At 48.3% G+C, this 23,550-nt stretch overlaps 1 protein-coding gene across 7 annotated transcripts in view; it reads right to left on the bottom strand.

Annotated features, from left to right (window-relative positions):
• LOC110506517 (centrosome-associated protein CEP250) overlaps positions 1 to 23,550 on the bottom strand; it is a 280,946-nt gene that overhangs the window by 154,592 nt on the left and 102,804 nt on the right. For 6 of the 7 annotated variants that reach the window (XR_005039779.1, XM_036963769.1, XM_036963771.1 and 3 more), the window contains exons 8-13: positions 15,201 to 15,281; positions 13,466 to 13,549; positions 10,927 to 11,073; positions 6,435 to 6,518; positions 5,506 to 5,676; positions 4,201 to 4,275 (exon numbers count right to left, since the gene is read on the bottom strand). Coding sequence is in view for 6 of the 7 variants with exons in the window: in XM_036963769.1 (XP_036819664.1) it covers positions 4,201 to 4,275; positions 5,506 to 5,676; positions 6,435 to 6,518; positions 10,927 to 11,073; positions 13,466 to 13,549; positions 15,201 to 15,281 (642 nt within the window). In the remaining variant the exon portion in view is untranslated. The remainder of the gene's footprint in view (positions 1 to 4,200; positions 4,276 to 5,505; positions 5,677 to 6,434; positions 6,519 to 10,926; positions 11,074 to 13,465; positions 13,550 to 15,200; positions 15,282 to 23,550) is intronic. The other variant, XM_036963768.1, reaches the window with a different exon arrangement.

The following is a 23,550-nucleotide window of genomic DNA, read 5'->3' on the forward strand; positions in this document are numbered from 1 at the left end:
AGGGATGGTAACAGCATGGTGAGGAAGGGATGGTAACAACAGGGTATGGTAGGGCTGATAACAGCAAGGTGAAGTAAGGATGGTAACAGCAGGGTGAGGTAGGGATGGTGAAAGCAAGGTGAGGTAGGGATGGTAACAGCAGGGTGAGTTAGAGATAGCAACAGCAGGGTGAGGTAGGGATGGTAACAGCAGGGTGTGGTTGGGCTGGTAACTGCAGGGTGTGGTAGTGTTGGTAACAGCAGGGTGATGACGGGGTGGTAACCGCAGGGTGTGGTAGGGATGGTAACCGCAAGGTGAGGAAGGGATGGTAAAAGCAAGGTGAGGCAGGGATGGTAACAGCAAGGTGAGGTAGGGCCGGAAATAGCAGGGTGAGGAAGGGATGGTAACAGCAAGGTGAGGTAGGGCTGGTAACAGCAGGGTGAGGTAGTGATGGTAACAGCAGGGTGATGTAGGGATGGTAACAGCAGGGTGTCGTAGGGATGGCAACAGAAGGGTGTGGAAGGGCTGGTAACAGGAAGGTTACGTAGGGATGGTAACAGCAGGGTGAGGTAGGGATGGTAACAGCATGGTGAGGTAGGGATGGTAACAGCAAGGTGAGGTAGGGATGGTAACAGCAGGGTGAGGTAGGGATGGTAACAGCAGGGTGTGGTAGGGATGGTAACAGCAGGGTGAGGAAGGGATGGTAACAGCAAGTTGAGGTAGGGATGGTAACAGCAGGGTGAGGTAGGGATGGTAACAGCAGGGTGTGGTAGGGATGGTAACAGTAGGGTGTGGTAGGGATGCTAACAGCAGGGTGTGGTTGGGCTGGTAACAGCAGGGTGTGGTAGGGATGAAAACCACAGGGTGTGGTAGGGATGGTAACAGTAAGGTGAGGTAGGGATGGTAACAGCAGGGTGAGGTAGGGATGGTAACAGCAGGGTGTGGAAGGGATGGTAACAGCAGGGTGTGGTAGGGATGGTAACAGCAAGGTGAGGTAGGGCTGGCAACAGCAGGGTGAGGTAGGGGTGGTAACTGCAGGATGTGGTTGGGCTGGTAACAGCAGGGTGTGGTTGGGCTGGTAACAGCAGGGTGTGGTTGGGATGGTAACAGTAGGGTGTGGTAGTGATGGTAACAGCATGGTGATGTAGGGATGGTAACAGCTGGGTGAGGTAGGGATGGTAACAGTAGGGTGTGGTAGGGATGCTAACAGCAGGGTGTGGTTGGGCTGGTAACAGCAGGGTGTGGTTGGGATGGTAACAGTAGGGTGTGGTAGTGATGGTAACAGCATGGTGATGTAGGGATGGTAACAGCTGGGTGAGGTAGGGATGGTAACAGCAAGGTGAGGTAGGGATGGTAACAGCAGGGTGAGGTAGGGATGGCAACAGCAGGGTGAGGTAGTGATGGCAACAGCAGGGTGTGGTAGGGATGGTAACAGCAAGGTGAGGTAGGGCTGGAAACAGCAGGGTGTGGTTGGGTTGGTAACAGCAGGGTGTGGTAGGGATGGTAACAGCATGGTGAGGAAGGGATGGTAACAACAGGGTATGGTAGGGCTGATAACATGGTGAGGTAAGGATGGTAACAGCAGGGTGAGGTAGGGATGGTGAAAGCAGGGTGTGGTAGGGATGGTAACAGCAAGGTGAGGTAGGGATGGTAACAGCAGGGTGAGGTAGGGATGGCAACAGCAGGGTGAGGTAGTGATGGCAACAGCAGGGTGAGGTAGGGATGGTAACAGCAGGGTGTGGTTGGGCTGGTAACAGCAGGGTGTGGTAGGGATGGTAACCGCAGGGTGAGGTAGGGATGGTAACAGCAGGGTGCGTTAGGGATGGCAACAGCAGGGTGAGGTAGGGATGGTAACAGCAGGGTGTGGTTGGGCTGGTAACAGCAGGGTGTGGTAGTGTTGGTAACAGCAGGGTGATGACGGGGTGGTAACCGCAGGGTGTGGTAGGGATGGCAACATCAGGGTGAGGTAGGGATGGTAACAGCAGGGTGAGGAAGGGATGGTAACAGCAAGGTGTGGTAGGGATGGTAACAGCAAGGTGAGGAAGGGATGGTAACAGCAGGGTGAGGAAGGGATGGTAACAGCAAGGTGAGGTAGGGCTGGTAACAGCAGGGTGAGGTAGGGATGGTAACAGCAGGGTGAGGAAGGGATGGTAACAGCAAGGTGAGGCAGGGATGGTAACAGCAAGGTGAGGTAGGGCCGGTAATAGCAGGGTGTGGTAGGGATGGTAACAGCAGGGTGAGGAAGGGATGGTAACAGCAAGGTGAGGTAGGGCTGGTAACAGCAGGGTGAGGTAGGGATGGTAACAGCAGGGTGAGGAAGGGATGGTAACAGCAAGGTGAGGCAGGGATGGTAACAGCAAGGTGAGGTAGGGCCGGAAATAGCAGGGTGTGGTAGGGATGGTAACAGCAGGGTGAGGAAGGGATGGTAACAGCAAGGTGAGGCAGGGATGGTAACAGCAGGGTGAGGTAGGGATGGTAACAGCAGGGTGTGGTAGGGGTGGTAACCGCAGGGTGAGGTAGGGATGGCAACAGCAGGGAGAGGTAGGGATGGTAACAGCAGGGTGATGAATGGACGGTAACAGCAAGGTGTGGTAGGGTTGGTAACAGCAAGGTGAGGAAGGGATGGTAAAAGCAGGGTGTGGTAGGGATGGTAACAAAAGGGTGTGGAAGGGATGGTAACAGCAGGGTGAGGTAGGGATGGTAACAGCAGGGTGAGGAAGGGATGGTAACAGCAAAGTGAGGTAGGGCTGGTAACAGCAGGGTGTGGTAGGGATGGTAACAGCAGGGTGAGGAAGGGATGGTAACAGAAGGGTGAGGAAGGGATGGTAACAGCAGGGTGTGGTAGGGATGGAAACCGCAGGGTGTGGTAGGGATGGTAACAGCAAGGTGAGGTAGGGATGGTAACAGCAGGGTGAGGTAGCGATGGTAACAGCAGGGTGTGGAAGGGATGGTAACAGCAGGGTGTGGTAGGGATGGTAACAGCAAGGTGAGGTAGGGCTGGCAACAGCAGGGTGAGGTAGGGATGGTAACAGCAAGGTGAGGTAGGGCTGGCAACAGCAGGGTGAGGTAGGGATGGTAACAGCAGGGTTTGGTTGGGCTGGTAACAGCAGGGTGTGGTAGTATTGGTAACAGCAAGGTCATGTAGGGGTGGTAACTGCAGGATGTGGTTGGGCTGGTAACAGCAGGGTGTGGTAGTGATGGTAACAGCAGGGTGATGTAGGGATGGTAACAGCAGGGTGAGGAAGGGATGGTAACAGCAGGGTGTGGTTGGGCTGGTAACAGCAGGGTGTGGTAGGGATGAAAACCACAGGGTGTGGTAGGGATGAAAACCACAGGGTGTGGTAGGGATGGTAACAGCAGGGTGTGGTAGGGATGGTAACAGCAAGGTGAGGTAGGGATGGTAACAGCAGGGTGAGGTAGGGATGGTAACAGCAGGGTGTGGTAGGGCTTGAAACAGCAGGGTGTGGTAGGGATGGTAACAGTAGGGTGTGGTAGGGATGGTAACAGCAGGGTGAGGAAGGGATGGTAACAGCAGGGTGTGGTAGGGATGGTAACAGTATTGTGTGGTAGGGATGGTAACCGCAGGGTGAGGTAGGGATGGTAACAGCAAGGTGAGGTAGGGATGGTAACAGCAGGGTGAGGTAGGGATGGTAACAGCAGGGTGAGGTAGGGATGGTAACAGCAGGGTGTGGAAGGGATGGTAACAGCAGGGTATGGTAGGGATGGTAACAGCAAGGTGAGGTAGGGCTGTCAACAGCAGGGTGAGGTAGGGATGGTAACAGCAGGGTTTGGTTGGGCTGGTAACAGCAGGGAGTGGTAGTATTGGTAACAGCAAGGTCATGTAGGGGTGGTAACTGCAGGATGTGGTTGGGCTGGTAACAGCAGGGTGTGGTAGTGATGGTAACAGCAGGGTGATGTAGGGATGGTAACAGCTGGGTGAGGTCGGGATGGTAACAGCAAGGTGAGGTAGAGATGGTAACAGCAGGGTGAGGTAGGGATGGTAACAGCAGGGTGAGGTAGGGATGGCAACAGCAGGGTGAGGTAGGGATGGCAACAGCAGGATGAGGTAGGGATGGTAACCGCAGGGTGTGGTTGGGCTGGAAACAGCAGGGTGAGATAGGGATGGTAACAGCAGGGTGTGGTAGGGACGGGGTATGGGTAGGATGTGAGGAATCAAGGAGGAAAGGGTTAGGATTGGGTCTGTCACATGTGCCTGCGTACCTGCTGACTAACACAGCCATGCTGGCTCTTCAGACTGGACACCTTGGCCTGGAACTTCTGGGTCTGCTCCTCAGCCTGGAGAGAGAAGGGGAGGGAGGGGAGGGAGGGAGGGAGGGAGGGAAGGTCAGAAACATGCAGTTTGAGCTCATAAAGGAGCTAGAGGTGAGATAGACATTTGTCGATAGAGAGGGCATTGAGTAAGGTGATTCATCCTAACATGGAAATGTCCATCATGAAATCCACTGCATACTCAGAGAGTGTTGGTGTGTACCTGGACAAGGATCTCTGGCTGTACACAGAGTCCATCATAGCAAATGAGGATGAACAAAAGCAGTGGATGGAGTTTTTAAAATAATTTTCTGTCTGAGACAGGGTTGTGGGCATGTACACTTCCACATACATGTGCTGGACCCCTCTGTCTCCCTGTGGATCGTCTCATTGAGGCGTCTCTCTCTCTTTCTCTCCCTCTCTGCTCTTTACTTCTCTCATGTCTGGGAGCAGTAATCTGTTCCTGAGCCAGCACTGCTGGGATTAAGCAGTGACTGAAGACAGGATATATGCGTCATTAAAGCAGAGAGCACAGAGACAAAGTCAACAAAGGTGACATGGAGAGAGAGCAGACAAATCCCGCACGCACGCACGCACACACACACACACACACACACACAGTTTCTTCCATAGCCTCCTGTGAATAGTAATACAGCAGCAGTGAGGCAGCTTCATTTCCATGTGAGGAGCACGGCTGGCATGGCATCAGGTGGATTAATGCTGCTGTCCTGGAGAGCTGTAATGGATACCTGGGCAGAGGAGCTGGGGCTCAGGGTGGACTCAAACCCCACTACTAAAGGTTACAGGGAAATGCAGAGAAATTATAGTGGGAGAGCGAGCAGAGTGCAGAGGCCCGGGAAAATGACTAATTGTGTTCAGATAAAGGCTCTGGCCGTATGCTGAGCACTAGAGGAAATGTGCCGGACTTCCACCACCTCACATGGAGAGGCTGGATCAGTGGGAGGCTTTTGAACAAGGTTCTGAGCCACGGCAAACACAATTCCAGCTTCTTCAACATGAGCGTAGCTACTTTTACAATGGCATGTACTCTAGGAGTAATCCAGTATACCCAATAAGGGTGACTGACATCAAGTATCTCATCGTGGGTGAGATGGTAAGACTAGAACTGAAGTAGACTCATTGAGTGTAACAGTCAGGTCAACATTACATTATCTTACAGAGTGGTAGTGCCTGTGTGTCTGTATTTCTCTATCTGTACAGCTGGGTTGATGGTGGTGTATAGCATGGTGGGCTCACCCTCCTCCTGGCTTCCTGTAGCCTGTCTTGGCACTCCGTGAGCTGGGCACGGGTCTCTGTCAGCTCCCCCTCCAGGTCCATACACCTCCGCTCGGCCTGGACACTCTCTGTGCCCTCTCTGTCCCTGGCCGAGCTCTGCAGAGAACACACCACCACTGCCAGCCTTTCCACCTGCACGCACGCACACACATTACTGTAAAGTTAGCACAACATTAGGTCTCAGCTCCATCTTCTCCCAGTGGGACAGTAGGCTGGCCCGAGTCATTGTGACCCCTTACTAATACTGGAGGGGAATCCATGGCAATCAGGTAAGAGTAGCTCTCATTTCCCTCTCATTATACATCCTCATTCCCAGCACAAACAGAGCCCATATCCACCCAGCCCCTGAGCCATGTCTATGTTTAACTCATCCATATTCCCCTAGTCCCAGGGGAGAGCACAGTTTCCTGAGTGGGAATCTCTGTCTGTCTGTCTGCCCAGGTTAATGGAGAAGGACTGGGTCTCTGAGAGGAAGAGACCATGGAAAGACACAAACTTGCATACAAGCATGCACACAATCGCATGTACACACACACACACACACACATGTGCACACTCACATTATGTAGGCATGGATATGAGCAGACTCTCAATGGTAATAAACAACATCTTACAGAGACATTATAACAGACAGAGACTCCAGAGTAACCAGTACTGTGAATGTGAGCATCACGGTCTCCATTTTCAACAGATATGGACTTAGTTTATGGAAGTCTCCAAGTCTATGGAGAGATTTTTGTTACGGAGGACAATATGAATCCTGGTGTGAATCAGCGTGTATTGTTGCTGATGATGGACTTTGGGTTATGAAAGTGTTTCCACTAGAGTGTGTGTATTGTGTTAGTGGTGGACTCCAGTCACTGTGAACCACGACAGGCACCCAGTCTGACCTCGGCTCCCTGCTCCCGCTTATATCTCATGAGTGCCTCATTTTCTCCCTCCACCTGCACAAGACGCCCTTTGACCTCAGCCAGCTAAGGGGACAAAAGAGACAGGATGTCAGAGAGGGAGGAATACTACAGTACTGCAGCGTAAACAAGGTCTACTTGTCTCTGAACAAACACTGGAATATGGTAAATATATATCCACACTATTCAATACAGCATTTCATTTTTTCTTACAGCAACACAGTTACCAAAGCTTCTGTAGAAACTGCAAGAGTGAACTCATACACAGCGAAAGTAAATTGTTTGTGTCATTATATAGCCTAATTAGCCTACTCCTGTCTACACAGAAATAAATAGGTTACTACATCAGAAAGCCCAATTTGGCCACAGGAGATCATTCGATTCTTTAAATCACATTGCATACAGTCAGAAGTGCCTGCAATTTGGGCAACGCGCGTTCAATTCCAAATAGATGACTGTTGAGTTGAGACTGTCAGTGAAAAGTAGAGAAGCCCTGCCAGGCATATCGCAATATTTCAAAATACAATTGTGGGAAAACATATTTTGGAAAGCAAATGGCTATTGCCATAGAGAGAAGACAATGAAAACACTCTAATCTGTCTTTTAGTTATCCAAATTGTCATTGAGAGAACAGTAGCCTATCTCATTGGCACCAGCGGAGAGCACCGACCATATCCCCGTGATGAGTGTGCATATTCACTCTTTATCATTGTTGGCTCAGTGCCACTTGAAAGTTTGTTATTCCCTCCCCCAGTTTAGATGGACATCATATTGTGTTTGCGTCTCCCCTTCTCATAGCGTCACATCCGTCGTAGAAATTAGTGGACCAGGGCGCGGCGTGAGTAGAGTTCCACATATTTATTTCAGTGAAACCAAAAACAACAAAGAATAAACGAACGTGCCATTCGTAGCGCACATAGACACTAAACCAAACAATATCCCACCACTACAGGACCAATCAGCGTGCCATGGAGGAAAAGGAGAGCTGGACATGGGAGGAAATAATGAGTGGATGCGAGAGCCTTCCTTGGCGGGAGTCGCCAAGGAGTATAGGAGGACAGCAAGGACACCAGGGTCCGCGGCCACAAAAATGGGGGGGGGCAAAAAGGGGCGGTTGGTCGAGCCGAGGAGAGAGCCAGAGACCGTCGGGGAGTCGATGGAGCAGTGTGAGGAAGGAGATCGGAGAGAGATGTTGGTTAGGTGTATTCTGCAGCGCATTCGCCCAGCCCGGTACGTCCTGTGCCGGCTCCCTGCACTCACCCTGAAGAGCGTGTCATCAGTCCGGTGAAATGTGTGCCGGCACCACGCACCAGGCCTCCAGTGCGCCTTCCCAGCCCGGCAAGTCCTGTGCCGGCTCCCCGCACTCGCCCTGAAGACTGTGTCACCAGCCCTTAGTCCTCTGCACCGATGCTCAGTTCAGGCACGGCGTCCAGTCCCGCTCCAGGGCCTGAACCTTCCTCTGCACCGGTGCTCAGTCCAGGCACGGCGTCCAGTCCCGCTCCAGGGCCTGAGCCTTCCTCTGCACCGGTGCTCAGTCCAGGCACGGCGTCCAGTCCCGCTCCAGGGCCTGAGCCTTCCTCTGCACCGGTGCTCAGTCCAGGCACGGCGTCCAGTCCCGCTCCAGGGCCTGAGCCTTCCTCTGCACCGGTGCTCAGTCCAGGCACGGCGTCCAGTCCCGCTCCAGGGCCTGAGCCTTCCTCTGCACCGGTGCTCAGTCCAGGCACGGCGTCCAGTCCCGCTCCAGGGCCTGAGCCTTCCTCTGCACCGGTGCTCAGTCCAGGCACGGCGTCCAGTCCCGCTCCAGGGCCTGAGCCTTCCTCTGCACCGGTGCTCAGTCCAGGCACGGCGTCCAGTCTCTCTCCATGGCCTGAACCTTCCTCTGCACCGGTGCTCAGTCCAGGCACGGCGTCCAGTCCCGCTCCAGGGCCTGAGCCTTCCTCTACGCCGGTGCCCAGTTCAGGCACGGTGTCCAGTCCCTCTCCATGGCCTGAGCCTTCCTCTACGCCGGTGCCCAGTTCAGGCACGGTCTCCAGTCCCTCTCCATGGCCTGAGCCTTCCTCTACGCCGGTGCCCAGTTCAGGCACGGTCTCCAGTCCCTCTCCATGGCCTGAACCTTCCTCTGCACCGGTGCCCAGACCAGGCACGGCGTCCAGTCCCTCTCCATGGCCGGATCCGCGGTCTGAGTGGAACCTGCCCATCTAGGTTCAGATTTTGCGGTCGGAGTCCGCACCTTTGGGGGGGGGGGGTTTTCTAGTCTTTATTTTCTATGTTGGTGTGAGTATGGTTCCCAATTGGAGGCAGCTGATGATCGTTGCCTCTAATTAGGGATCATACTTAGTGTGGTCCGTTTCCCACCTGCGTTGTAGGATATTGTTTGGTTTAGTGCCTATGTGCGCTACGGATGGCACATTCATTAATTCTTTGTTGTTTTTAGTGTCACTGAAATATACATGAGGAACTCTACTCACGCTGCGCCTTGGTCCAATCATTTCTACGACGGATGTGACACATAGGCCTATTATATGGATCAGACAACGTCGTTTTTAATGATCTGTTTGCATTTTTTATGGTAAAAATGTGATTCCCCAAACTTAAAACTCACGTGCCGCCTATGAGTGAACTTCTTTCAGGTTAGGCAGAAGCTTGTATGACTAATATGGACAGGGACCAGAGTCACCACATTAAAATCTATTCAATCTCGGGAGAAAGGACAGTGACACGTCATTATGGAGAGTAGAAAATGGCCTTTAAATTAAAGGTGGGTGACACAGCGGTGATAATGACTATCTGAGTCATGGAGGGCCTGGAATGAAACACACAGGGAGTAAGGACAGGATAGGACAAGACAGTTGATTAGTTCATCATTAATGGACACTGATAGCACATGGATGAAATAGGCTGGTGGTAACTTTAGCATAATGCCCAATTGGTGTCCGGAGCACTTGGATATCAATACACAGCATCCATTAATTGGACACTGTACAGTTACAGGAGGCTACAGAATATAGTAATGCTATGAAGGAAAATAAACTGACTCGTTCATTTTATTACATATAGATAGAAGGGGGAGATAAAGGCAGAGAGCTCAGGGAATGGTGCAGTCATTGATAGAGTGACAAGTGTGAATGAGATCCCATCAGGCATGTAGAGCAGATTGCTGCTGTGGATCCCTCCAGCTCAAGGCAGAGTCTGCCTAGAGACCTAGCGACAGGTGACACAGGCGCTGACAGCCAGCACTGGCTCTGAATATGATTGGTTTGCCGTTCTCTCCAGGAGGGGAGGCCAGCAACAGCTAGAGATCTCCTTCAGCTGAGCATCCCAACACTGACCATTTTTTTTACCGGAATGTATAACTGTTTAAGTAACTAACTACTCAGGCCTCCCGAGTGGTGCTGGTTCAAGTCGTGCGCAATACACGCTGACACGGTCGCCAGGTGTATGGTGTTTCCTCCGACACATTGGTGCGGCTGGCTTCTGGGTTAAGCGAGCAGTGTGTCAGCGGCTTGGCTGGGTTGTGTTGACCTTAATCTCTCCCGAGTCCGTACGGGAGTTGCAGCGATGGGACAAGACTGTAACTACCAATTGGATACCACGAAATTGGGGCGAAAAAGGGGTAAAACAATTATTATAATAATAAAAAAGTATCTAACTACTGTATATTTATGGATGAACATTTTTCTACATGTCTGTCTGGTCTGCCTTATTGTGTGCATGTCTGACTATCTACCCGTCTGTCTGTGTGTCAGTCTGTTGTTGACAGACAGGCTCCTCATCCCCCCAGTTCTCTGTAGTAAACAACATAGTCATCATGCTCTGACTCATGTTTCCTGGCCTGCCAGTTAGACTGTAGAGAGGAGAGAAGTGGCCTGGGCCAGAGGCAGACAGGGCCAGCTGCTCAGCACATGTTCCCACGCCACGACCCAGCATCAGATAGCACAACTGTACTAATGGAACCAATACAGGGCGGTATGGCACTTTGGTCCATAAGACAGGATGTTGTGCCTCCATCAACATGGAGGATTATCGCCCATTATGCTGCTATTGGATCACTGTGCAGATTTAACCTAGGCTTACGTACCCTGACTATATAGTTTTGCTAGAAAGTGAGACATCTTCAAGTTTCTAAAGGATGAGTTATTTTATGGTCAACAGATAAGCTCCTCTATAAGATGACCCACTTTCAAAGTTTAGCTAATTCGGCAACAGATGGTTATGATGCTTTCTATACAAAACACATTTAAATGATAAAGACACAAGAAAGTGGACACAACCTGTATGAAGAGTTATTCTACATTTTTCAAACACATTTGGATTAGATTCCTGGGGGTAAATTGGTTGGTTCTAGACCGTGCACTAGTGAACAGACACCGAACACACACGTTCAAAGAACTGTAGACACAAAGCATCATGGCTGAACAAGAGCTAACAGGGAGAGGAGGCCTGAGAAGCCTGAGACTGGCGGTGAGTTCTCTACCTGAGTGTGGAGCTCCTCTGCCTGCTGTGTCTGGGTCTGCAGGTCCCTCTGCTGCTGCTCTCTTCGGCTGTGTCCCCTCTGGAGCTCCAGTTGGCTCTCCTGTAGCTCCGTCTGCAGCTGAGAGATCCTCTGCCCATGGACATCCAGCTATCGAACCACAAAAGAAGGCAGGGCGGCAGAGGAGGAGAAAATCAATCCAGTACAAAGAGCCTCTCCTCTCCTTTCGTCTTGGCTCTGCCTGCCTGTCTATCTGAGACATGGCTACACCACGGATCCCAGATCAGAACCACCAGCTGCCCAAGTCCAGACACCCTGAGTCCCAGGACTGCTCTCCCAACATCAGCCCTGACATCCGCCTCAAACCGCCTGCCTCTGATGAGTAAGAAAGCGCCTGGATTAATTAAATAAGAGCAAAAAATCAATCTGACAAATACAACCTACCGCATTGAAATGGTTGCCATTTATGCATTGTCCAAACCCAAAACGAGTACTGATGGTGAGAGATTGTCCAGTTCTTATTCTGAACAATAACAGCGGGTCAATGATGGGTCAATAAAGAATAATCACCATGGAACTAATCTGAATGTCTGATCTTAACTAATCAAATACCTTTTCAATTTCAACGTTATCATCTCCTAGAAGCGGGGGTTTGCGTCAGTGAGTGTCAACACACACGATAACAGACTGCATGTATGTTTACATATAAATACTACAATGTTACTCATATGCAGTTAATGCATTGACAACCAACTGCTGAAGTGTCATTAAACGAAGAAAAAGGAAATAATCATTATAATATGAGAAACAGTAGAATTCATCATATAATGTAAAACAACTTAGAACAGCATAACAACTAATAACAACATTTGAAATCATTGTAATAATCACTGGACAGGATTCCAAGAACCTAAAAAGGCTTCACTCGGCTGTCCCCATAGGAGAACCCTTTGAATAACCTTTTTTGGTTCCTGGTAGAACCCTTTTGGGTTCCATGAAGAAAACTTTCCACAGAGGGTTCTACCTGAAACCAAAAAAGGGTTCTACCTGGAACCAAAAAGGGTTCTCCTATGGGGACAGCTGAAGAAACCCTTTGGAACCCTTTTTTCTAAGAATGTCTAGTGTTTTTACCATCAACATGTAACCAAACAAACTACTGGACCAGTGAGGGATCCCACTGATCCCGGTCTGACACCTGCAGGAGGCTGGCCAGTGGGCTGGCCCGGCACGCCAACACAGCACTAACTCTAATAAACTACCTCTAATTAACACAACACAGTCACCTGCTAAATCATATTAGAGAGAGAGAGGGAGAAGGGAGGGAAGGGAGGGAGGAGGGAAAGTAGGGAGAGTGGGATAGAAAGAGAGAGAGGAGGGACAGGAAAGACCCATGCAGGTGCTGGTCTAGTTGGTCAGAGACAGAGACATAGTCTTGTTTCTGTATGTGAGATGGTGATGGTGGTAGCTCATCACAACAGCAGCAAGAGGAGGAGGAAAGGAAAACAGACAAGATGGAGTCCCAGACGAGTCCCAGGACGACCCATTAATCAAACATCTGCATACAGGCTGAGAGATAATCCACAAATCCGCCCAGAACAGGACCCGCGCGGGCGTTTCTCCCCTTCTTTCTCTGTTGAAAAGCATCATGGCTGCCTCCACCATCTCCCTCTTGGAAAGCCTGATGAGGTGACTGCTGCTTATTCCTCAATTAGAAAGTAGCAATGAAATAGGAATCGTTTCCACGGAATCCCACCAAAAACCTGGCTCATCCCTTTAGCTCTCTCTTTCTGTGTGCGATCCACGCCGATAACCCTGCTCTTGCTTTCTTTCCCTCACAATCGCTCCCTCTCTCTATTCTCCCCTCCTAAACTGATCAATACTTCATTTAAATCATGACATTAGCACACTACAACTGGAGAAAAACAGAGAGTAGGAACACAAAATGCGCTTCGTATGTTAAGCGGATAACAGATAACAGTATATTTTTTTTGCGGGGGGTAAAGTTTAAATATTTGTTTTAACAGGAAGTAAAAACAAAAGGTAGAAATGTATGCAAGTGCGCGGGGCTGTAGCACTGTTATGATTTGAGCTCCCGAGCCTCACACTGATCAATAGCACATTTAAATCCCAGACAGAGGAGCACTATCATCACATCAGAGGAAAAGAGAAACACGCTTCCTAATTATCATGTCAAATAACCAACGCTGCGGATGCCCTAGTTAGACGGTGCTGATAGAGACGTATTTCATATTTATTCAAGCAGAAATCTTTAATATTTTCCATTTGGACCTGAATGAGTAATACCGTTATATATATGCACTCTCACGCATTTATCTATTCACGTAATTCACAATGAATCCAATCAATAGTGCCCTCCCCACAGCCGGCTTCCTGGTCATATACATCTGCGTAGGATCACATAATAAACTGTTCAGAATGCCAAAACGAGCCCATCTGATTTCCTGCCGCTGATTGGAATAGCTGGCGCTGCAAATGACTGGCTAATCTTGGTGCTGGTCATTAATCCTAGCTGGATATTTACCTGAGCAGACTGGGAGTCGCGGGCCTGGTGGGAGAGCAGCACATCTCGCCGGAGCCTCTGGATGGTTGCGTCCCGACATGATAACTGGGGTGCAGCCAGCCCAACGGGTCAGGTTTTCCCATGCCGAACGTGGGTGAACAGAGAGGAGAGGAGAGAGGGGCAGAGTGTGAACCCAACACTAGGCGTGAGGTGGGATAGAGAGAGGCAAAGCCAGACGATCACTCAGAGAACATGCACTTACATATAGCCTGGCGCCAATGTCAACCAATGAGCAATTAGACAGACAAGACTAACACTATTGATCGTGGGTTCTAGCGTTTTTATCCAGGGCTAACTAGGCTGCCTGAGGTTGTGTGACGGCTGCTGTGGCTGCAAACTGGGAGGGGAGGGTGGGATGGAGGAAGGTGGAGGGCGACGGACAGGGTAGGGCAGGTCCTTCTCTCCCCAGGCCTTGAGCTCTGAGTTGGGGACTGGTCATTACCATTTAGCCTGCTATTGATCTACCTGCTAAATAAGCCTGGACCCCATGCAGTCACACACACAATCACAGAGACACATACTCAAATACACACAATCACAGAGACACATACTCAAACACACACAATCACAGAGACACATACTCAAATACACACACAATCACAGAGACACATACTCAAATACACACACAATCACAGAGACACATACTCAAATACACACACAATCACAGAGACACATACTCAAACACACACACAATCACAGAGACACATACTCAAACACACACACACAATCACAGAGACACATACTCAAACACACACAATCACAGAGACACATACTCAAACACACACACACAATCACAGAGACACATACTCAAATACACACACAATCACAGAGACACATACTCAAACACACACACACAATCACAGAGACACATACTCAAACACACACAATCACAGAGACACATACTCAAACACACACACACAATCACAGAGACACATACTCAAATACACACACAATCACAGAGACACATACTCAAACACACACACACAATCACAGAGACACATACTCAAACACACACAATCACAGAGACACATACTCAAACACACACACACAATCACAGAGACACATACTCAAATACACACACAATCACAGAGACACACATACTCAAACACACACACACAATCACAGAGACACATACTCAAACACACACACACAATCACAGAGACACATACTCAAATACACACACAATCACAGAGACACATACTCAAATACACACACAATCACAGAGACACATACTCAAACACACACACACAATCACAGAGACACATACTCAAATACACACACAATCACAGAGACACATACTCAAATACACACACAATCACAGAGACACATACTCAAATACACACACAATCACAGAGACACATACTCAAATACACACACAATCACAGAGACACATACTCAAATACACACACAATCACAGAGACACATACTCAAACACACACACAATCACAGAGACACATACTCAAATACACACACAATCACAGAGACACCATGACACCACAATAACATTACTAGTAATTCATCAATAGTTAAGGGTCTGGTTTCCAATCAACAGGTTATTGGACAACATCAGTACAATGGAAAGACTAGATTACTTCATGGTGTACATTGCATTTTGGTCATGTATGGGGGACACTGGGACTTTATTGGGTGATTATTGCTACATGACAGTAGCTATTGACTTGATGGGTGTGACTACCTCAGTCTTCAGCAGTTCTCTGCCGCTCTGTTCTGTAAGATGTGGGACTGGACTGGATCCTGTCGGGTCAGTAGTACTCCCCTAGAAAATAATGAACAGAATATGGTTGTTGTGACTTCAGTATCTAATTCTCATGAGAAATTGGGTGGTTCGATCCCTGAATGCTGAAAGTCGTGGTATATCAAACCGTATAACACGGGTATGATAACAAATGATTTTTACTGCTCTAATTACATTGGTAACCAATATATAATGTAATATAATAGCAATAAGACACCTTGGGGGTTTGTGGTATATGGCCAATATACCACGGCTAAGGGCTGTATCCGTTGTGCATAAGAAGAGCCCTTAGCCGTGATATACTGGCCATATACCACACTCCTTCGGGTCTTATTGCGTAATAATAAAGAGAGACAGAAAGAGAGACAGAAAGAGAGACAGAAAGAGAGAAAGACAGACAGGCAGAAAGAGGGACAGACAGACAGGCAGAAAGAGGGACAGACAGACAGACAGACAGACAGACAGACAGACAGACAGACAGACAGACAGACAGACAGAGGGACAGAAAGAGGGACAGACAGACAGACAGGCAAAAAGAGGGACAGACAGACAGACAGACAGACAGACAGACAGACAGACAGACAGACATAAAGATGAGGGACAGACAGACAGGCAGAAAGAGGGACAGACAGACAGACAGACAGACAGACAGACAGACAGACAGACAGAAAGAGGGACAGACAGACAGGCAGAAAGAGGGACAGACAGACAGACAGACAGACAGACAGACAGACAGAAAGAGGGACAAACAGGCAGAAAGAGGGACAGACAGACAGGCAGAATGAGGGACAGACAGACAGGCAGAAAGAGGGACAGACAGACAGACAGACAGACAGACAGACAGACAGACAGACAGACAGACAGACAGACAGACAGAAAGAGAGACAGAAAGAGGGACAGACAGACAGGCAGAAAGAGGGACAGACAGACAGACAGACAGACAGACAGAAAGAGGGACAGACAGACAGACAGAAAGAGGGACAAACAGGCAGAAAGAGGGACAGACAGACAGGCAGAAAGAGGGACAGACAGACAGACAGACAGACAGACAGACAGAAAGAGGGACAGACAGACAGGCAGAAAGAGGGACAGACAGACAGACAGACAGACAGAAAGAGGGACAAACAGGCAGAAAGAGGGACAGACAGACAGGCAGAAAGAGGGACAGACAGACAGGCAGAAAGAGGGACAGACAGACAGACAGACAGACAGACAGACAGACAGACAGACAGACAGACAGACAGAAAGAGAGACAGAAAGAGGGACAGACAGACAGGCAGAAAGAGGGACAGACAGACAGACAGACAGACAGACAGACAGACAGAAAGAGGGACAGACAGACAGACAGAAAGAGGGACAAACAGGCAGAAAGAGGGACAGACAGACAGGCAGAAAGAGGGACAGACAGACAGGCAGAAAGAGGGACAGACAGACAGACAGACAGACAGACAGACAGACAGACAGACAGAGAGACAGAAAGAGGGACAGACAGACAGGCAGAAAGAGGGACAGACAGACAGACAGACAGACAGACAGACAGACAGACAGACAGAAAGAGGGACAGACAGACAGACAGAAAGAGGGACAGACAGACAGACATACAGACAGACAGACAGACAGACAGACTGTGTGGTTTGGACAGCCAGTTGATGGCTGAGAAGGACGACAGTTAAACAGAGACAGAGAGTACTGCCTGGTGCTGGAAAACCCATCTTCCAGTCAGACAATGAGTAACCGGGAAACATGTATTTTATGAGCATTCCTTCATTGTGAAGACAGCAAGTTAAGTTGAGTTCATGAAAGCTGGCGGGGATCGTGATGGGGACACGTGATCTGCTCTCCATGCCGGAGACGTTTGCCTCCACATTAGCGTCTACAGTGTGGAGCCCAGTTAGCTAATGCTGAGAGCCTTTAACCCTGTTTACAATGCACCCCCACCACCCACCCCACCCGGTTCTCAGCCTCCACTTCTACATCCTCAATTATATCCTAACCACCAACTACCAAGGACATTCTCCCAGCTAGCACACAATCACGGGCCGTTGTCTTCAGAGACTCAGTGCATTAGAGATGTGTGGAAAGCACATTAGGACCTCTGCTATTTTACAAGAATGTGGAGAATCGACTGTCCTTGGTCATTTATACACAACTAGCTGCTTTCACACAGATGTATGAGCAGTGTGATGTTCGAGATGCATAGACATGAGGAAATTAATTAACAACCAATCATACTGTTGTGTATCTTTTTCTTCCTGTGGCATCTTTTCTGCAAACCATCCTTTGGTGTGTGTTTGAAAATCAACCCTGATATTCCAAAGAGAGAGACAACAAAAAGTCTCTCAGAGGTGATTGCTCATTCCTCACAGCTTCAAACAGCACTGCATCAGAAGGACACCTTTAATATTCAGACTTTCCACGTCACTCTAGGCTAAAACCCTAGCAACCACCATAGCAACACCCTCTGAGTTGGACGTGAAATGCATGGCAAGTTCCCTCCTGCCACCAGGCAGAGACGGGGTAAAGAGAAGAAAAAAGAGAGAGACGGATATGCCTCAAAGAACTGAATTAAAGCATAGATGAGAAACAGACACACAGGAACAAACCAGACGAATACCCATATCAATAATCTCACATGCATGTCTGTGTGACATACGCTACACAGAACACAGTGGAGGCTGATAAACACAGTCTAGACAACAGTAGGGTAATACATGTAAAAACTTGAAAACGGATCGTTTATTTGCCAAAAGACATATACTCTCAAATATAAATTCTCGTTTTGGCAAAAGATCGTCCTACGTCGTCTCTCCTCCGTGACCCTGAAACCGATAAGTGGCATTCCATTAGTAGGCAAACGGAAATGTCCTCCCCTCCTCGATAGCCACCTTTCATCGAGGATACTCGTGTATCCTACCTCGGTATGTTTTGTAATCTGCTACACCCCCTCCCTTTGAATCAGCTTTAAAACAATATACTACTTAATGCTTTATTTATCAAATGTATTACATAACTAACTCAATTTCTTTTGATCACTTTACACATTTATCCACCCCTGTAAACATCATTTGCCTATTGACACATGAGTGGAGAAGGACCATCTCATTTCACACAAACGCATTTCAATCCACGTTCACTTTCCTCACCGACCCTCCTCGATTACCTTTGACCTTTTTCAAAAAGAGGCGAGAGAGGACGGAGGAGAGAGGACGCAGGAGATGAGGAAATCTAATTGACAAAAGGTCATAGGCTAGTTCAAATGTATTTTTCAGGTTCTCCTCCTGCAAGGGACAACAACAGCATCTCTGTCTCATTTGGGCCGAGCTGGGAGGAGCTGGAGTGTGTAACAAATATCTGTTTTATTGTCACATACACCGTGTTGTTTTACAGGGGTTTAAGGGTTATGTGACTTGCTCAAGGGCACATAGACAGATCACCTAGTCGGCTCGGGGATGTGAACCGGCGACCTTTCGGTTACTGGCCCAACGCTCTTAACCGCTGGGCTACCTGCCGCCCCAGGTGTGTGTGTGTGTGCCATCAGTCATGGGTGGGGTGTGGGAGGGGCAAAGCAGATGGGCGCCCCTGTCCAGCCCCCCATCCATAGACTTCCTGTACCACAGTAATGACCTCCAAGTGAGCCTCTTCCATCGAAATGTTTAGGTCCCCCCCGCATCTGGTTTCCTAGTCTCTGGGATTCTAGCTCTCAGAAACTGATGAGTTCAGTCAAACTTCATTAAGTTTATAGGCGCAGCCCAGTGGTCCCTGGTGGCACTCTACACAGAACAAGCCCCTCGTCTGGCAGAGAATGATGGGGCTGCTCTGCCTGAGAGAGGCCCTTTACTGACTCAGCTCACAGGTGGAGGGGAGACTCTTTATCCCCCCGCCTCTGTCTCTATCTATCTCAGTCCTCTCTGTCTCACCGCACTCCTCTCTGTCTCCCCCACTACCCTCTCCGTCTCCCCCTCTCTCTGTTTCTATACATCTCATTCCTCTGCGTCACTCTCTGACGACCCCTCTCCCTCCATCTGTCTCTCTCACTACCCTCACTCCTTCTCAATCTTTCTCTCGATATCTCCCAGTCTCCCTTCTTATTCTCCCTGCCTTTCTCTCTGGGGGTGGCCTGGGTGAGGAGTCCACAGTACTGCTCATCATTCTCCACTTGGGCAGTAATACATGCAGGACAATAGTACATTTATGAATGTATTCATGTGAGCTGGGCACCATCTCGGTCTCAAGCAGCTGTCATGTCCACAGAGAGGAGAGGTGCTGGTTCTCCTCCATACAGGGTGGACTGACAAACTAAGCCCTGGACGGACCAACCCGAGTCCCCAACCAAATACTGACCAATACTAACCAACTAACCAGATCCCAACAGAGATAGAAAGCTATTATAGTCTTCACTTCCCCAAGACTTCATATTACCCAAAGATGTGCAACAGCTTCACAGTCCACCACCCCAACTATTCCATCCGACCTGGGTAGAGGCTCACTGGGGAGGGAGAGGGAAGGAAGAAGATGGGCCAGAAAGTAAGAGGTGTCCCTTTAAAGGGCCCGGTGGGGAAAGGTAAACCTGGACCCATCCAGTGAGTATTTATTGCGAGTCGGGGCAGACACACACTCGCTTAGGTGCTCTGAGTAGCTATTAAACAAGTCTGGGGCTGACCTCTGGTTTTAAGCGGCCGTGTGTCTGACAGCCCAGGCTGCGAAGGCCGCCATAAATGGATTTCTTAAAGTTTCATTCAGGAAAATAAAAAAGGCTGTAGTGTGCAGGAGGGTGATTCAGAGGCAGGGCTGCGTGAGAGAACAGTGTTTCTATCCCACGCTGGGCTAGACTCGGCTGCCTGAGTGGTTCTCTCTCCACAATACAGAGGAATATACTGGAGAAGCAGGAACCCAAGTAGAAACACGCTTTATCCAAATAGAATGCAAGAGCCGGGAAAGGGTTTCTGTAAAAAGTGTTTTTACTTTCTCTTTTGTGAGCGGAGTGGAATAGAAAATGATCGGCCACATGTGTGTATACCAGGCCATTAAAACACTACATCCCTCCTCAGACACAAATGTCTGCAGCAGCTGCTCCGACGAGAGGCTGCCTGCCTGTTCAATTCATTTCAGCACAGACACAATGTGGCCATACTGCTGTAAAACTCACAGATAAAAAGCACTGTAAATTTAAAAATCTGAAAACACGCTTAGGCCAGTCCCTTTAGCCTTTGAAGTGACAGAGGCTTTATGTGGGGAGAGGGGCTGAGGCTGGCTCAAAGGCAGGCCCTGAATCAGCTAGATTGCATGCAATGTTAAGTGCAATTAATGAACCTCACAAAGGAGGATTATGCTGACAGAATTATTCTGAACAACAATGCAGCACCCGCTGCCAATTACACACCAGCAGGACCTCAGAGCTCCTCTTCTGCTGGACTGCAGATTAGAATTATGCACACACACGAATATAAACAACAACAAAAACACAAACACACATCCAAATTACATACATTGGATTTGCTGAGCTGATTCCCTGCTGTTTCAGTTTCTTTATCCTTCCTGCCACAGGTACACTAACACTCAACTAAATGTATCCCATCTCTACTTCTTCCACCACATCTCTAGTTCCTCTATCCCATCTCTACTTTCTCCACCCCACCTCTAGTTTCTCTATCCCATCTCTAGTTTCTCTATCCCATCTCTACTTTCTCCACCCCACCTCTAGTTTCTCTATCCCATCTCTAGTTTCTCTATCCCATCTCTAGTTTCTCTATCCCACCTCTAGTTCCTCTATCCGATCTCTAGTTTCTCTATCCCATCTCTAGTTCCTCTATCCCATCTCTAGTTTCTCTATCCCAGCTCTAGTTTCTCTATCCCACCTCTAGTTCCTCTATCCCATCTCTAGTTTCTATATCCCACCTCTAGTTTCTCTATCCCATCTCTAGTTTCTCTATCCCATCTCTAGTTTCTCTATCCCATCTCTAGTTTCTCTATCCCACCTCTAGTTCCTCTATCCGATCTCTAGTTTCTCTATCCCATCTCTAGTTCCTCTATCCCATCTCTAGTTTCTCTATCCCAGCTCTAGTTTCTCTATCCCATCTCTAGTTCCTCTATCCCATCTCTAGTTTCTCTATCCCACCTCTAGTTTCTCTATCCCATCTCTAGTTTCTCTATCCCACCTCTAGTTTCTCTATCCCATCTCTAGTTCCTCTATCCCATCTCTAGTTTCTCTATCCCATCTCTAGTTTCTCTATCCCACCTCTAGTTCCTCTATCCCACCTCTAGTTCCTCTATCCCATCTCTAGTTTCTATATCCCATCTCTAGTTTCTCTATCCCATCTCTAGTTCCTCTATCCCATCTCTAGTTTCTATATCCCATCTCTAGTTTCTCTATCCCATCTCTAGTTTCTCTATCCCATCTCTAGTTCCTTTATCCCATCTCTACTTTATCCACCCCACCTCTAGTTTCTCTATCCCATCTCTAGTTTCTCTATCCCATCTCTAGTTTCTCTATCCCACCTCTAGTTCCTCTATCCCACCTCTAGTTTCTCTATCCCATCTCTAGTTTCTCTATCCCATCTCTAGTTCCTCTATCCCATCTCTAGTTTCTCTATCCCATCTCTAGTTTCTATATCCCATCTCTAGTTTCTCTATCCCATCTCTAGTTCCTCTATCCCATCTCTAGTTTCTATATCCCATCTCTAGTTTCTCTATCCCATCTCTAGTTTCTCTATCCCATCTCTAGTTTCTCTATCCCATCTCTAGTTCCTTTATCCCATCTCTACTTTATCCACCCCACCTCTAGTTTCTCTATCCCATCTCTAGTTTCTCTATCCCATCTCTAGTTTCTCTATCCCACCTCTAGTTCCTCTATCCCACCTCTAGTTCCTCTATCCCATCTCTAGTTTCTCTATCCCATCTCTAGTTCCTCTATCCCATCTCTAGTTTCTCTATCCCATCTCTAGTTTCTCTATCCCATCTCTAGTTTCTCTATCCCATCTCTAGTTTCTCTATCCCATCTCTAGTTTCTCTATCCCATCTCTAGTTTCTCTATCCCATCTCTAGTTCCTCTATCCCATCTCTAGTTTCTCTATCCCAGCTCTAGTTTCTTTATCCCATCTCTAGTTCCTCTATCCCATCTCTAGTTTCTCTATCCCATCTCTAGTTCCTCTATCCCATCTCTAGTTTCTCTATCCCAGCTCTAGTTTCTCTATCCCATCTCTAGTTCCTCTATCCCATCTCTAGTTTCTATATCCCATCTCTAGTTTCTCTATCCCATCTCTAGTTTCTCTATCCCACCTCTAGTTTCTCTATCCCATCTCTAGTTTCTCTATCCCACCTCTAGTTTCTCTATCCCACCTCTAGTTTCTCTATCCCATCTCTAGTTCCTCTATCCCATCTCTAGTTTCTCTATCCCATCTCTAGTTTCTCTATCCCACCTCTAGTTCCTCTATCCCACCTCTAGTTCCTCTATCCCATCTCTAGTTTCTATAGCCCATCTCTAGTTTCTCTATCCCATCTCTAGTTTCTCTATCCCATCTCTAGTTCCTCTATCCCATCTCTAGTTTCTATATCCCATCTCTAGTTTCTCTATCCCATCTCTAGTTTCTCTATCCCATCTCTAGTTTCTCTATCCCATCTCTACTTTCTCCACCACACCTCTAGTTTCTCTATCTGATCTCTAGTTACTCTATCCCATCTCTACTTTATCCACCCCACCTCTAGTTCCTCTATCCCATCTCTAGTTCCTCTATCCCATCTCTAGTTTCTCTATCCCATCTCTACTTTATCCACCCCACCTCTAGTTTCTCTATCCCATCTCTAGTTTCTCTATCCCATCTCTAGTTCCTCTATCTCATCTCTATTTCTCTATCCCATCTCTACTTCCTCCACCCCATCTCTAGTTTCTCTATCCCATCTCTAGTTTCTCTATCCCATCTCTACTTCCTCCACCCCATCTCTAGTTTCTCTATCCCCTCCCTACTTCCTGTCATCCATATCTACTTACTCTACCCCCCCTCTAGTTTCTCTATCCCATCTCTACTATCTCTGACTAGCTCATCCAAAGCCTTCTGTCATTTAGAATACAGCGCTTGTAACTCAATCAGCCTCTTGAACTTTGTAAAATGCTGGAAATGTTGATATTGCATTGCTGTTTGGTCTTAAGCTCCTGACAAGGATCTCAAAAAGTCTGCAGTTGAATCAGAGCTGTCTGGCATTTCTTGAGGCAGTGCTAAATCAAATTAGCCAAAGCAATGTTAATTCGGAGCAGCATTTCATTAAAAAGGAAAAGGTAATCAGTGCCAAAGACTCC

The sequence above is a fragment of the Oncorhynchus mykiss genome, chromosome 26 (genome assembly GCF_013265735.2).
Source record: "Oncorhynchus mykiss isolate Arlee chromosome 26, USDA_OmykA_1.1, whole genome shotgun sequence".
Lineage (NCBI taxonomy): Eukaryota > Metazoa > Chordata > Actinopteri > Salmoniformes > Salmonidae > Oncorhynchus > Oncorhynchus mykiss.